The sequence below is a fragment of the Solea senegalensis genome, linkage group LG11, assembly GCF_019176455.1.
Source record: "Solea senegalensis isolate Sse05_10M linkage group LG11, IFAPA_SoseM_1, whole genome shotgun sequence".
NCBI lineage: Eukaryota > Metazoa > Chordata > Actinopteri > Pleuronectiformes > Soleidae > Solea > Solea senegalensis.
The window spans coordinates 14,387,320-14,403,142 of record NC_058031.1 but is presented as its reverse complement, the minus strand read 5'-3'; the positions used below and the strand labels follow the sequence as shown (position 1 = coordinate 14,403,142).

Genomic DNA, 15,823 nt, shown 5'->3' with positions numbered 1-15,823 from the left:
TCTTCAGCGAGTGTGGAATAAAAATAATCTAAAAACAGAGGAGTTTAAACAAACGTTTTGAGATATATCTGATATATACCTGGCTGTGTATTTCCTGCCGATTCAATTCTCAGCTTGTTTTTAGCAAATCATTTTTAAATTGACCTGATATGATCTTTAAAAATGATGCAGTGTGTGTGTGTGTGTTCAAAAAGTCGTATTACTGGTAACACGTGATATTGTTAAGGGCTAATAATAGTAATAATAATAATAATAATAAATACATGTAACCATTATATTTAAGATCTGAGGTGAGATCTGATGTAAAATACTGAATGTAATATGTAAAAATACCCCTACAACCTAGAGTATTCCACAACATTTGTTGATGTATTTGTCCTGTTTATTACACATTTTACAAATTCAACATTCAAATTGTGAATAATTTACTATTTTTAAGTGTTTCCCCCTTGACTGCAGCATTATGTTTACATACAACTCTACACAATACACTTCTTTCACTGTGTTTGTGTGTTCATATACTCATGTAGTCATGTTGCGCTTGAAGTTCTTTGTCGTTTTGTAAACATGTATAGAGAAACTGCAAGTATTATTTTTTGTTTCTAAATCCACATTTATGTGTGTCGTATAGCGTTTCACAGAGGCACAACCTTGATGGAACCTTATCTGCATCTTTGCACCTCCCATAGATACACACATGCACTCACAACTCCCTGCATGCCCCCCTTCTCTGAAGCCGTGACACCTCCAAGGGGGTGGGATTAAAGCTGATTGCATAATACTCTTCAACTAGCTGACCATTAACTGTCACCACCTCCTGACCATCTGTCTAGTTGCTGTTTTGAAGTTCGTCCTCAGTGCAGGTCAACAGGTGAGCTTCCTCACACTCAACATCTGATCATAACATGTCTATTAATAATAGTAATAATATTATTATTGTTGTTGTTGTTATTATTATTGTTAATATTGTCATTATTAATATTATTATTCAGTTAATTATTATTACAATTAGTAAAGCAGTTATTGTTATTTACCAGTTAAACTATATTGTGTAAAATATGTTTTTTTTTTAAAGTAGTAAAATACAGATGATAATGATAACATGTAATATGGTACATAATATAAAGGAATTGAATAAAATTAGAAATATGTGATAATAAACAAAGATACTTTGTACCAGGACATAACGAGAGCAAACGTAAAAAATAATAATAATCATTTTAAACATTTTAATAAAATGTCATCATTGCACTGACATAATGAGTCTGTGTCCATGTGTATTGAATGTTTTACACACTAATATTTTAAATTTCAGTAATGGTTGAAGCCGAAATGTGTGCTTTATGTTTGGGCTTTGTTTTATTTATTTATTCACGGAACATATCATGTACAGTAGAAGATTTTGTTCAAAAAGCCTGAATATAAAATGTATACATATATATATATACTGTATATGTATATATGCATATATACATATGTATATATATGTATATACATATGTATATGTACTGTATGGTAACACATAGTCAACTTAAGGACAATGTGCCTTTCTTTTCTAAGTGATCAAAAAAGTTCCAAAAAAAGACATAGAACAAAGGATGAAATTAAGTTTTGACTGAAGATAACATCTGACCACAAGAGAAATACACAGATTCTCAGAATTGCCTTATCTACAGACCACAGGGTATTGTTAGGGAAATGATATAGCTGATCTCTTGGTGTAAACTAAACTGCACGCACAAGGGCTCATCAGCAAATGAAAGTGTGAATAAAGAATTTTAACATAAATCGGTGGATGACTAGTTCAGCCAAACTTCATTCTTCGCCTCCACCATTTTACATGAAAAATGTACAGTCAATTATTCCCCTCGCTGTGTTTTTAGAGGATCATTATTCTCTAGCTACTCCTAATCAGCCTCATCTGATGACGTCAGTCACAGCAGCTCACGAGCGCCTGCGGAGGGAAGATAAGCGGCAGCAACCTTGTCACACCCTGCGCGAGGCATCTGCTGCTCTCTGGAGTTAACCTGGACCACCATAAATATTTTAATCTTCTTTGAACGTTTTAACCATGTTAACTAAACCCTGGGTGCTGGGCAGGATTCAATAGCGGTGTCCGCATACCAGTGTTATCACCGACTAGGTGACATGCCAGGTCTGAAGAAGGGCTTTGGCCCAACACTTTTTGCAATTTAAGTTCAGTATTTAATTTAAAAGTAGGCAACAAAAAACTAAATATAGGATATATATAAAACATGCTTAATCCAAGTAAATATATTGCAGGTGCTGGGTCCTAACAATGTGATTTACATGTGTTTTTAGCTGCAGTAAAATGGCTGCCTTTCTTCACCACTGCCCCTTCCTGAAGTCCATCCCCAAGCCAGCTTTGAGGAGGACCGGAGCCGCCTTGCTGTCTATGGCTGATCAGTGCCCCATCATCGCCCGCCAGATCACAGTCAGCGGCCCGGCCTCTCTGAATACCAAGCTGAGTGTGTCGCCCACCATGTCTGCTCAAACGGCCACTCAGATGGCAGTGTCCGCGTCCCAGGGCTGCCCCTTCGTCACCTCTCAGATGGGTTTGGTCAAAGCCAGTCCTGAAGTTCAGGAGGATGTCAAAGAAGGTAGGTGGAGTCAAACCACTGCACCGACGCTACCTGAACATACATGTACTTTAACTGGCCAGACGCCAGAGCCAAACTGATAATCCAGGACAAAACTGTAACGATCTGAGAAAGTGACAGACTCACACTCCTCTTTTACAGGTTTGATGACTTCTCTGTTGAAAGGTTTAAAAATGTCAACCCTCACAACATCAATTCGAGACAAAACTGTCAGCCACCTCCTCACAGATAACATGGGTATGTTCTTACCGAGAAAAAGGATTTAAAACATTGTACTATAAAGAGCGCCAATATCTCCACTCTTTATAATACAGTGATGTGGATGACTGAGAACATTCACACACGTGATTTTGTTTGCCCGGCAGATGTTGTTAATTTCATTTAAAATAACAAATCCATCACTCCCACAGTTGGACCCAGCTACGACTACGACCGCTTCTTCGTCGAGAAGATAGCTGAGAAAAAGCAGGACCACACGTACAGAGTTTTCAAGACGGTAAACAGGAGCGCTGAGGTCTTCCCCTTTGCAGACGATTACTCCATCTCTGGCCGAGAGGGATCCAAGGTGTCTGTCTGGTGCAGCAACGACTATCTGGGCATGAGTCGCCACCCGAGGGTCATCGGTGCAATCAGGTAAAGACCACAGTGTTTAGGTCAAGTTTAGGTCAAATGTGAAGTAAGGCAAAGTAGAACACTTGTCTGACTGTACATTGTATTTCTAGAGAGGTGGAGAGATGGTTTACTTTCGTGGGTAGTACATTTAGGAAACCTTTCATCGTATTGATGATGTGATTCTGGGTTTTTTTTACATTCCATTCTGGACCTCCTCAGAGATGCTCTGGAAAGACATGGTGCAGGTGCAGGTGGGACCAGGAACATCTCAGGCACCAGTAACTATCATGTATCTCTGGAGAAGGAGCTCGCCCAGTTGCACCAGAAAGAAGGAGCTCTGGTTTTCTCCTCCTGCTTTGTGGCAAATGACTCCACCCTCTTCACTTTGGCTAAAATGCTGCCTGGTAATTATTGATTTGGATGATGATACTCGGGGAATCCTGCGGGGACGCTACTGTCACATTTCCAGATGCTCTGTCATTTCTGCATCTCATTCATGGATTGTGTAGAGAGGGGAAGAACACCTCAGGGTTGATCATCTCCAGTGGGCTGATGTTGTGTTCACTGTGCTGTACAGGGTGTGAGATCTATTCAGATTCAGGGAACCATGCATCGATGATTCAGGGCATCAGGAACAGCAAAGCCAAGCGTTTCATTTTCCGCCACAATGACAGCCGACACCTGGAGGAACTGCTGCAGCGCTCGGACCCCGAGACTCCCAAAATAGTGGCATTTGAGACTGTGCACTCAATGGACGGTAAGATAGAGGACTTTAGATTAGATTTACTTCATCAACATTGTTTTTAGTTTTATTATTTATGAAGAGTGATATGTTTTATGTCTTTAAGTATGGTCATTGAAAAATATAGAATATTATATATACATGTATATATATATGTATGTTATTTGATTTGATTTATAGCATATTGGTGGCTTCAGCAATATGCTTACAATTCCCCCAATATAGTAGGCATTTGATAACTGTAATTATTATCCAATGTTAGTGAGAATTAAAAAAAAGGATGAAATGCAGTATTCGGCACACAACCCATATAAATTGTTGTTTTCTGAAATCACAAGAAATGCACCAAATACCAATAAATACCAATAATCCACATGTACAGTATATTATAAGGAATGTGACTATTATTCAAGCAAAATTTGACCAATTAATTCCAAATGAACATGTTGCACTTTGCTTTAACGGTCTATTTCATCACAAACAAGTTCCATGAGGTTTAGGTCTGGAGACTTCATTTTCCCCCACCACTCACACAGCACACAGTATTGTGCAGGTAGAGGGACAGACACCATTGTATTCATTATTAGTTTTGGTGATTTTTTTTGTTGTTGTTTTGACATGTTAGGAGTTTCCAAAATGCTTATAATAACTGGAAAAGAAAATAGGGTGTTGTAAACCTTGTGGCTGGCATGGTATTTATAAAATCTACAATTATTCAGTTTGCAGTATCTGTAATTCATCACTGTCAAATAGCAGCCCACCACACCCTCCGCCCACCCTGCTTTTTATCACACCAGTGACAGCTTCATAAAACACAAACTGAGTGATGGGGTGACTGGATGACTGCATCCAGGAAAATAAAAGCTCAAAAAGCAATTTTCTAAATAAATGTTCAATGTTATTCATTCTCGGGGCATGAGAGCAGTTCTATAAATACATTTCCCCTCATCCTGTGTGTTCTCCACTTTAAATGGTGACATTTGCAGCGCTGATCCCCTGCGGTTCACCTATACTGCAAAATTCTAATTATACCATTTTATTCTCTGGGGCGTTTTTAGGTGCCATATGTCCTCTGGAAGAGCTGTGTGATGTAGCTCACCGTTACGGAGCGCTGACATTTGTCGATGAAGTTCATGCCGTGGGCCTGTATGGACACCATGGAGCTGGAGTGGGAGAGAGGGACAATGTAATGCACAAGATTGACATTGTGTCTGGGACCTTGGGTGAGTATCCTTTATAATGTGCATTCAAATTCACATGTTTCTTGATCAGTGAAAAAACACTGACATCCATGTCCACTCTGGACTACACAAAGGCAAACGGCTTCAACGGTCATAGATTAATTGGCTCTCCTCTTAATTGGCCAAACTCCCATACACACACACTGGCAGCGCAGTGGTAATAGCCCTCAACAAACATGATGCTGCTCTCATATTGCTGTGACAGAAGACAGAATTAAAAGTGAGCTCTCACCGAAGGAACCAGAGGATTTTATAAGATGGGTGCCAGCTTTACTCCCTCTCTGGTCAAACTGATAAAACCATCATCGATCTTCACGACAACTGTAAGGTCACTCCCTGTCAACCACACACACACACACACACACACACACACACGCACTGTTTGGACAATAGATTAGTTTAAGAGACAAGTTTTACGGAATCGTCAACAATTATATTATATTGACATTATAAGTCATATGGCATGGTGACAAAATAACAACAGGCCTAAATGGAAATGAAAATTGAATACACACAAATTGACAGGTTGTTATGATGTTATGGCATCCAGAAAATAACCAATGAATCACATATCAAACAATTGAGCTTTTAAGTAAACATTATACAGACTTAAAAAAGTAAGAGTTTAATCCAGTGATCAGCAGCCGGTTAAACATTATACAAATACATCCCTGCAATTAAAAGGACTTAATAAGAATATTCACTATTGTAATAAATGTAGTAAAACTGATGTGAATGTAAAAGCCTGCTTAGAAATTAGAAACAAATAATTTAACAAATCTCATTAGTGTAAAATAATAAAAGTATGTATGTTGGGTTGTTTAATCCACAACATTGTATTATATTTGTAATATAATGTGAAATAGAGTAAATGAGAGTAGGGAACTATAGTGTTCAACATGTTTAGTAATAGTACTGTTACTAAATGTAAGCAACCTTCCATTACCGATCATGACCTCTCTCCTTACTGTTCTCTTCCAGGAAAGGCCTTTGGCTGTGTGGGAGGCTACATTGCCAGCAGCGACGCCCTGGTGGACACAGTGCGCTCCTACGCAGCAGGCTTCATCTTCACCACTGCCCTGCCGCCCATGGTCTTGTCTGGAGCCCTGGAGTCTGTGCGGGTCCTAAAGAGCCCCGAGGGGCAGGCGCTCCGCAGAGCTCACCAGAGGAACGTCAAACACATGAGGCAGCTTCTCATGGACAAAGGCCTGCCTGTGGTCAACTGCCCCAGCCACATCATCCCCATACGGGTATGAAGATGCAGCACTGCTGCTGCATTCACTACTACATTATCTCTCTTTGATGTCGCGGTGTCTTTAAAGCTGCCGTGTGTGACTTTTGAATATAAACAGATGTCCGGCATTCAAAACATTGTTTGTTTGTGAGTTAAAACAGTGCTGATTCAGCCTATCAGCACCACAAGATGTCCCTCCCATTCATTTCTGTGCCAGCCTTTTCCATGTGCGTCACTGTGTAACTGGCTTGTGCTGAATGGTATTTGTGTTGTGCATTTTCTAGGTGGGCAATGCTGAGCTGAACACCAAGGTGTGTGACAAAATGCTGGAGAGACACAACATCTATGTCCAGGCCATCAACTACCCCACAGTGAATCGCGGTGAGGAACTGCTGCGCCTGGCTCCGTCTCCTCATCACAACCCCACCATGATGAAACACTTTGTGGGTGAGTGAAAAGATCCTTACTTCTGTCAGCTGCCATACAACAACAACAGACAGACATTTAGGGGGAATTTATTGGCAGAATTTGAATTCACTACTTATGACAAACTGGCCACCACGCCGGTTTAACTTTTGAAAGCTAATTATAGAGTTCTAACACAGCTCAGCTCGGCTCGAGTGTTTTTTTTTTGCTGAGCAAAGCGTTGTGACTGGAAGAGTCATGAGTGCGACATCCGACACAGGAATCAAACCGAACAATGCCTAACTGTAGGTCAGTTAAAAAGAATTCAAAATCTTGTCCAAATCCAACATAGACAGCTCTGCCAAAAGCTGGCGATCCTGAGCCCAATCACAACCTGTTCCGCCGTATTTTTGCTCAGTGACTGTGTCAGATGGAGTCTGCGCTCCGGTCATTTTTAATTAACTAATGATTCAGTACACCGAAAACAACAGCTTTACTTGTCAGGTATCATAGTAATGGAAAACGACGGGCCTGATACCAAACTGAGTAGAGTAGAGTCGAGTAGTGCATCTTTTCTGATATGCCCTGATGCATTTGTTACAATCTACAGTCTCACCATTAGATTTCACTAATTCTTACACACTGAACCTATACGGGGGATAAGGTGAGGTGTTTTACCTAGTGACACATGGGTCTCTTAAATAGTCCAACACACAAAAATGACCAGAGCAGCAATATTTGACTGTGAAATACACATTGGCATTTATTGGCTCACTCATGTTAATGTTCTTTTCATTCACAGATTCGCTGGTGGAGGTGTGGCAGGAGGCGGGGCTCATGCTCAACATACCCGCCACGGCTTCCTGCAACTTCTGTGAACGTCCGCTGCATTTTGACCTCATGAGTGAATGGGAAAAGTCTTACTTCGGCAACATGGAGCCACAATACATCACTGTGTCTGCATAACAAAGTACAAATGAATTTCTCTACACACGACACAGACAGTGTGTGTATGAATCCAATGCTATTGTTGACCTGTGACATTTTAAAACTTTATTCCAGGCGCTCCAATGCACTAACTTCACATTTGTGTTTAACTTCAGTGTCTTTCGTGTCCATGGTACAGACTTAATTCCAGAATTGATTGTTTATGGATTCAAAATTGTTATGATTGATATTATTTGGGAAAATTGTGCCTCCTCTAGTTTGAAATAAAACCTGCACACCTGGCACTTTCTTAAATATTTTATTTCTAACTAAGACTTGTTTCTCAGTTTTTATGTTGGAGGATTTCCTTTTTCAAAAAGGAAGTAGAGCCCAAATTCTTACACCACTGCCACAAAAAACAAAAAGGACACAAAGTTTCGATCCAATGTAGATCTTCCTCAGGTGAGACCTATCTTGTACAGAGCAGTTGAGTAAGTGAGTGGGCTTCACCTCCTTTTTTTGGCTTTGCATTCTGCTGGCCCTGCAACTTCAGATGAAAAGGTATAATCCCATTATCGATAACTGCATAATCTCCTTTTAACATATACTCATCCTATTTTGTTCCCATTTCCAAAATGATTAACTCACCTATATTTCCGTCATCAAACATATGAACTCCCAAATTTTACTGGCTAATGAAATAAAGGGATAATTCAATAAAATTTTGGTATTGCAAATATCTATGAGTCACAGTCTCCGCTCATGTCCAATATATTGTTGTTCTGTGATTATATTGAATACTGTAATACTGTGTGCTTAAAGAACAAGTACAGTAAATGTCCTATTAAGATTATGGAAGATTCCTCATTAGTTGGTTAGCTGGTTTCTCAGAATACCAAACACTAATGTACAGGCACTAACATGGCTACATTCTGGAAGTTCAGCTGAAGCTCCTTTTCACACTTTTTGCCTCTGACTTATCAACATTAGTTGATATTGCAAGGGCTGGCCACTTCCCTTTTGACCTTTGCCCTCAGTCTGCGGAGTTCTGTGTTCTCACCATCAACAATGAGGCCGCATTCAATAAATGTCCAGGCTTTACTGAGCTGCTGCTCCCCGTAGTGCTGCAGCGCCCCCCGCAGGAAGCATTCACCCAGACGCTGCCTCCCCAATCCAGTCTCCACACAGTGGATGGCCTGTTCCCTGTGGAGCTGCAGGGCCTGCGTGAAATCCTCTAGAGCTGCTGCTTCTCTGGAACAGAGCACCAGGCTGCGACCTCGCCGACACATGTCCTCCGCCCACACTTGGTGTTCATATGAGCAGCTGGAGTTGGATCCACTGTGTTTCTGGATAATTGTGTCAAGGTCAGTGACAGCCCGCTCATGTAAGCCCAGCTGAGCCAGGCATGCAGCCCTTTGGCGAAGATAGTGGAGCCTGTGATCGCCCGCTACTGTCACTGCTACAGTGAGGAGTGTGAGTGCCTGATCCCAATGACCACCTGAGGACATGGTGCTGGCCTCCAGGGCTGCTGCCTGTTACAATATCAGTGCTGATCAATGAATCTGGCATTATTAAATACACAAATACTATGACAACACTTGAGCTGTAGTAAGAAACAGAAATACTGGCTTTGTCAAGCAAATTCAATTATGGTGCATTAAAAAACAAAAAACTGGCTACAATAAATAAGGAATTGGGTTGAGAAAAAATACAAAGAATTTTATAAAATCACAGATTTATGATACAAACGGCACCACAAGTTGGACTTGATTGCATTCTTGACTGCACTATACCTATTGTACTTTATTTCCAGTACTTGAAATTAGATTGGTATCATATTATGTCAAGTTTGGTTGTACATCGATATGTTCTTGTTGTCCTATGTCCACACACCTATGATTATTGTGTGTGTGTTTGTGTTATTGCTTTTATCCACCTCATAAATCCCCTTAGAAAATACATATAAACCTAAAGGCATGTTTCCTCTTACAGTACTGGTTTACTTTAAATTTAATTCCATTCAATAATGAATTGTCATGCTTTTTATCAAGCTAAAACAAGAAATGTGGGCACATATCCCCTGTATTTAAATGTCTGACGATAGAATAAAATAAGGCTGCTATTACCACAAGAAAAAATCATGTTGCCTAAGGCAAACACTCCAGACTATGAATAAATTAGGATTCCACCATTGAGATTTACCTGTGCAATGTGTTTGCGCTGATTGAATGGTATCAGGGCCAGTAAGAAGTCCAGACTGGATGGATCTCTCTCTGTCAGTTTGCTGAGCCTGCGTGCTGCGCTGCGGTAGTTCTGCTGCCAGGCCTCCACCACACCCAACCTGGCCTGAGCCACTGCATCTCTTGGCTCCTGGCCAAACACCTGGCACAGATGAGCACCTGCAGCTTTTACTTCACCTGAAGCAGATGGACCACAACAGCGGGAGTAAGGGCTACTGTGAACAAGAAGTGCAAGCTTCAGAAGCTGTTTTTATTCAAACGAAAACATCACACAACCTCATCTCCGACTATCATTTCCACTGATATCTCACCTTTGGCTAAGAGTGCGTCCACATAGAGGAGATGCCATCTGGGGTCTCTGCAGTCGGTCCTCATCAAAGCTCCACCAATTATAAAAGCCTCTCTGAGCAGCTCTTCATGGCAGGGGACGGTGTGAGTGTCAACGATGTCCAACAGATTGGTCCGACAGAACTGATGCAGCCAATCACAGACCAGCTTCCGCGCCTTGTCCTTGAGTGACAGGATGTCTTTGATGACAGTGTCAGTGTTTATCTGTAGTGCTGTCAGGATATCATGAGTGCATTCCTGTAGTAAAGAAAAACGCCTTTGAGTTATCGTAAACATACACGTGCAGTGGCACCAGAAACCTCAGCCAACATTTAAATTGAATAGCTTTTCATACCCTGAAGTGTTAGTTAGTTCCTCTGCCAACATGAAATAGTGTTTGGCCACATTCTCCCATCTACATGTATCTTAAATATTGTGACTCCTGAGATAATTACCTTATACTGTTGAAACATCAGTGTATAACCTTTAAAATAAACACATGAGTATTTGATTTAGCTCACTGCTAAATGAGTTCAAATAATGCTCCATACAGAACGTTTGAATGTACAGTTTAATCAAACTCACGCCGTAGTCCAACTAAGACAGGCAATCTGACAATACATGGGGAGGAGAAAATCAATAAATTGGCTGTGTACATCTGACTGCGCCTCTGTAGGTTGTGCTGTGGTTCTGTATGTTTCTGTATGTAATTTAAAAGTGAGTCGGACTATGATTTACATTATCTAGGTATATTAGTCTGACTATGATTTGCATTATCTAGGTATGTTAGTCTCACTATGATTTGCATTATCTAGGTATGTTAGTCCGACTATGATTTGCATTATCTAGGTATGTTAGTCCGACTATGATTTGCATTATCTAGGTATGTTAGTCCAACTATGATTTGCATTATCTAGGTATGTTAGTCCGACTATGATTTGCATTATCTAGGCATGTTAGTCCGACAAAGACTAGTTCAACTTTAGTCAGACGAATGGGTTTACATGACATGAAGAAAACTGAATTATTGCCTACTAAAATGGGACTTTTAACATGCAATTAAGTACATTTGATAATATCTCAACTCAAAAATACCTTTTCCTGATTCAACATCAAATAGGTGAAGCCTCTTCCACAGAGGGCCTGGACATGTTTTGGGTGATCCTTTAGAATGGCACTGAAATCAAAGATGGCCGTCTTTCGTTGGCCCAGCAGCACATAGCACCTGGCTCTTTCCAACAACGAGTCTGCTGCCTCACCACCTTAAAAAGCACATTTATTTGATAAAATTACAGGGAATAACATACCATATTTTAGCTCTAGGATATATACTGTGCACTGAAATGGAATTGAGAGGTTTCTACTTGTAGACCTTTCTCTGCTAAACATTATCCCTGTGATCATTCCTATCAAGATTTAATTGGTGTTCAACTGGTGTTGATCAGGTCTACAATCCAAATCGGGTCACATATCAAAATCTCATCAATTACCAGATGCCATGATGGCAACTGAGAGATAAGCCACAGACTCCCTGATAGCGCTCTCCTCTTGCGAGTCTTCCAGGATACGTTTTGCAGCAGAGTGACAGTGTCTATGTAGCAATGTCCGGTCCTTGAGTTTTGCCACCGCCAGTAGGGAGCGCAAGCAGCTCGTATCACCGCACTGAATGAGCTTCTTCAGGAGCTGCAGGGAAAATGTGATATTAAAAAAGTATCTTACACTGTGAAAGCAGCAAAGTCTGTGTTACTAATGCAAAATAATGTGCACAGAGATAGATGTCATTCTGCTCAGCTGATCATTTGAGGTTAAGACTGAAAAATGTGGTAGGAAGATGCCTTTCTACTTCGAAGAATCAATGGTTCCTCTAGTCATTAGTCATCACTTAAGGATTCTGCCCTAATCCAACTATATATACCTGATTGGTGTCATAAAGAAAGCCTCTGTGCAGCTGCAGCAGGGTGAGGCGAGCCAGAATGGGTGCGCGTGCACTGGTGGGTGCAACAGAGAGCAGTAGCCGGTAAGCCTCCTCCACTCTGCCAAGCTGGTACAAGGCATCTGCTGCCAGGATCTGAGGCCCATCAGCCCTTGGCTGGAGCTCCATCAGCAGCACTGCCAAGGAGTGAACTCCAGTAGGAATTCTAATGCAAAGAGTGGGAAAAGGTGCAGCATGAAGCAAAAATCAGAGAAAGGACTTCTACAAATCACACACAGCCAGCTAAACTTCTGGGGAAAGTTGTACAATACAGTTCAGATGTTAGTTAGGTTACATAAAATCAGCCTTTTTCAGACATTCTGACTTTTTACAGAAAGCACAGATGTTACAAATGCCTGTGAAAAAGACAAACAACATACCCTGATCTGTCATTGTCTCTCTTTGACGGACCATGCTGCTGATTGTCCTGCTGAAGCTGCTGGGAGTCTTCAGTAGATGTGGACTTGAACTCTTTCTCTCCAGTCCCCTCCAGCATGACTCGTCCCTGCTCCACTAAAACAGTAAACAGCAGTCCCCGACAGTTCCATGGCACCAAACAGCGAACAGTCACTGCTGTTTCCTGAGAATGAAGCCGGCTTGCTGTCACATAGTCAAGAGCTGTGAGGTAGTTTAAACCACTCATCATGCGTAGGAGCCCCCTGCCACAGAGTGCCCGCACACAGCTAGATGGGTGAGGGGTGTTGTGTTCAATCACAGCCTGGAAGTCTTCTAATGCCCCCTTGTGATCATCAGAAAGCAGTCTTGCATATCCACGGAGAACCTGCACTGTGTTTTGATAGCTCTGCTGACCTTTGGCGGCAGCTAGCTGGCTACAGATGGAGAGGGACTCCTTGTTTTCCCCTCTGAGGAGAAGACAGTCAGCAAGTCGTATCCTCAGCTCTCTTCCTCCTCCGTCAGGCTCCAAATGGCACAGAGCACGTAACTGAGTGATCACAGGGTCCAGGAGTTCAACCCCTTCAGTGGACCGAAGGTCTGGACGCATGAGGACCTTCTCTCTGTAACCACATAGACCTCTCTCTGCCTGCTGACGGAGATGGCTTCGGGTAGCCAACCCTTTACCATGATCTGTGAAGAGCCTTTGAAAATAAATCCGGGCCGTGGCAGGGTGGATCTCGAATGCCTTCCCAAGATCGCTACATGCCGCTGCAGTATGCCCACCTGCCGAGAACCAGGCAGCCGCTCGACTGGTTAAGAGCCTTGCTCTCCTCTCAAGACTGTCTTTGAAAGGCTGGTCTAATCTACTCTCTGACATCGTCTGGCAATGACCTTGATGCAGGAGAGCAGAGTACACTTCTGCACTCTCCACAAACCTGGCTGTCAAAAACAAATGTGCTGCTTGAAGTTCCTGCACTTCTGTGTTATCGGGCGAAATAGCCATCAAAAACTCAAACATTGCAGAGGAAGTACCTGCGCTGAGCCGCTCATTCTCACTCTTTGTTACTGCAGATGTGCTGTCCAACATCAGAGTGGGATGAAGGTGTTGTATTTGAATAATGAAAGCCTTCACTATTTTTGATATATGCTGAGTCTGCCTGGTTTTCACAAGCATGACAATTTCAGATTTGTTATTCTGGTAAGCTTCAAGGTAAAGCTTCAAACCCTTAATACTATGAGGCTCTGCCAACAAGCAGGCCAGAGCACGAGTTATGTCCAAGACCATGCGAGTCATCCCCTCTGGGTGAGGGCTCCTCTTTCCTTCAAGCAGGGCCGTGCAGCGAGCAAAAATCTCCTCGCAGCCATGCCTGCCACTCTGAAGAAGAGACTCCATTTTGAAAATGGTGGCTGACAGATTGTTGGGGCAGAGTGTGGACAGAAACACAGCCACCAAACCTTTATTGAGACTTTCAGCAGGCTGGTTCTCACCATGACTGTCAAGCCAACTTTCAAGGGTTAAAATCACCCCATCCAGGCAGAGCTTCTCCAGTTTTCGCATGTGGGACATGGTGGAGGCAGCATGGGTCCTGAAGGCAGACATGTAGAGAGATGTGGCTCTCCCCAGCTCTCCTGCCTCAAGGTACTTTTCTGCATCCTCACAAAGCTGTGAAACATTCACTCCGAGTTGAAGAGGAGCGGCCATGACCAGACAGCGGACTCTTTCAAACTGCTCTCCTCACCTGTTCACAGTGAAGACAACTTTACTTTACTGTTAGGGACTACATTTACATTTAAGCATTAAGCAGACACATTTATCCAAAGCGACGTACAAAAGAGGACTAAGCTACATAGAAGAAATCCACAAAAGTAGTCTGGATTGTCTCGTGCGGGGTGTTGGCACCGCCAGACGACAATCCTATCATTAAAGTGGGTGGGAGCAGACCAATTAAGCACTAGCATCAGTGATTTGAATTTGAGTTTAAAATGTAAGGTCTTTAGTCTGAAAATAAAGATGGCCACAATACTGTGACATTTTAAGCAATTAAAAAAAATGTTGTTGTGCTTTGGTTAAAAAAAGATTAAATAAGGTTTTTTTTAATTATTATCTGCATAGAGGTTTTCCTCTATCAGACACACCTCAGCTAACCCACGTCCCTCCTCCTCCTCTGACTTGTGTTACTAACAGTCCCAACAAAACTAGATCAAAACAAAACCGGCCAAAATCGGCGACTTCTCAAAAGTCTGTATGAGGAAACGAGCTCGGGTCATTTTCTGAATTTCCAAAGAACAGAAAACCTGCGTGGGCCCCCATTTTTGTAATTCAATAGCTGTCGCCTCGAAGTTGCCAGGACAACGCTGTGTGTTCACTCATTCAACAAATACCGCAGCAATGAAGTTTTTTGGGGGGGTGTTTACCCCCGCATTTGCGCCTGTTACATGTGGAAAGACAAAAAAATGAAGAGATGACAGTGATAATGATAATAATAAAAACCAAACAGACCGCAACAAGCTTCACGTGACAGGGATTTCCCTCCTGCTAATGTCGCCTCTGTTGGACGGGACGGTCACCGAGAGCGCGAGCAGTCGTTCTCGAGAACGCGGGTCCCGTTTCCATGGAAACCACTAACGCTGTCCGCTTCTGTTATTTTCTATTTCTTTTTTTCACAAAAAAAAAAAACCCTGACATCTGTTGCTTCTACACACGACACAAGCGAGAAAAGTAAATGTACTGTTTAAATAAAGTGTTTCGTCTTAGTTAATTACGTGTATTTGTGACTTTGGTGAGTTACTTTCATGCCAAATTTCTAAAATAAACCTTTATTTGAACACGAATTTTTTTCTTAATTTAAATTATATTAAATTACCCTTTAACTACAGAAACATGATTTGTTAATATTCTCTTTTTTTCATTACAAACATAAAAGCAAAATCTACCTAACCTGCTAAATAAATTGGTACGTTAAGTATCTTCCCTGTAGTAGGCGACAATAACATACACCACAAATATAACAATAGAAACTCCTTTTTATACTTGGTTGTTAAGATGGATGTTTTTGTTGTCGCCACAACAAACAATATCCAATATCAGTATTTATTTATAAATTGC

General features: G+C 41.6%; 2 protein-coding genes across 3 annotated transcripts; one reads left to right on the top strand and one right to left on the bottom strand.

The window, feature by feature from the left end:
- The first annotated feature begins 791 nt into the window (after window positions 1–791).
- Window positions 792–8,087, top strand: alas2 (aminolevulinate, delta-, synthase 2). 2 transcript variants are annotated; one of them, XM_044037331.1, is made up of 10 exons: window positions 792–871; window positions 2,323–2,621; window positions 2,763–2,858; window positions 3,032–3,254; window positions 3,453–3,637; window positions 3,811–3,990; window positions 5,034–5,198; window positions 6,198–6,466; window positions 6,735–6,897; window positions 7,658–8,087. In XM_044037331.1, the coding sequence occupies exons 2-10, from the start codon at window positions 2,333–2,335 to the stop codon at window positions 7,819–7,821; spliced, it is 1,734 nt and encodes a 577-aa protein (XP_043893266.1). In that variant the 5' UTR covers window positions 792–871; window positions 2,323–2,332; the 3' UTR covers window positions 7,822–8,087. The 2 variants fall into 2 exon arrangements, with proteins under 2 accessions (XP_043893266.1, XP_043893267.1); XM_044037332.1 differs by lacking the exon at window positions 2,763–2,858.
- A 40-nt stretch (window positions 8,088–8,127) lies between these two features.
- ttc34 (tetratricopeptide repeat domain 34) lies at window positions 8,128–15,279 on the bottom strand. Its single transcript, XM_044037330.1, has 8 exons — window positions 15,218–15,279; window positions 12,702–14,456; window positions 12,265–12,487; window positions 11,840–12,032; window positions 11,445–11,611; window positions 10,334–10,607; window positions 9,985–10,199; window positions 8,128–9,314 (listed from the first exon to the last, which is right to left on the bottom strand). The coding sequence occupies exons 2-8, from the start codon at window positions 14,417–14,419 to the stop codon at window positions 8,769–8,771; spliced, it is 3,336 nt and encodes a 1,111-aa protein (XP_043893265.1). The 5' UTR covers window positions 14,420–14,456; window positions 15,218–15,279; the 3' UTR covers window positions 8,128–8,768.
- Window positions 15,280–15,823: the final 544 nt, after the last annotated feature.

Coding starts and splice junctions, on each gene's coding strand:
- alas2 (XM_044037331.1), top strand. CDS start 2,333: ATGGCTGCCTTTCTTCACCACTGCCCCTTCCTGAAGTCCATCCCCAAG. Junction 2,859..3,031: donor CCTCCTCACAGATAACATGG/GTATGTTCTTAC, acceptor TCACTCCCACAG/TTGGACCCAGCTACGACTAC. Junction 6,467..6,734: donor GCCACATCATCCCCATACGG/GTATGAAGATGC, acceptor TGCATTTTCTAG/GTGGGCAATGCTGAGCTGAA.
- ttc34 (XM_044037330.1), bottom strand. CDS start 14,419: ATGGCCGCTCCTCTTCAACTCGGAGTGAATGTTTCACAGCTTTGTGAG. Junction 12,033..12,264: donor TTCTTTATGACACCAATCAG/GTATATATAGTT, acceptor TTTTCCCTGCAG/CTCCTGAAGAAGCTCATTCA. Junction 10,608..11,444: donor TGATGTTGAATCAGGAAAAG/GTATTTTTGAGT, acceptor TCTTTACTACAG/GAATGCACTCATGATATCCT.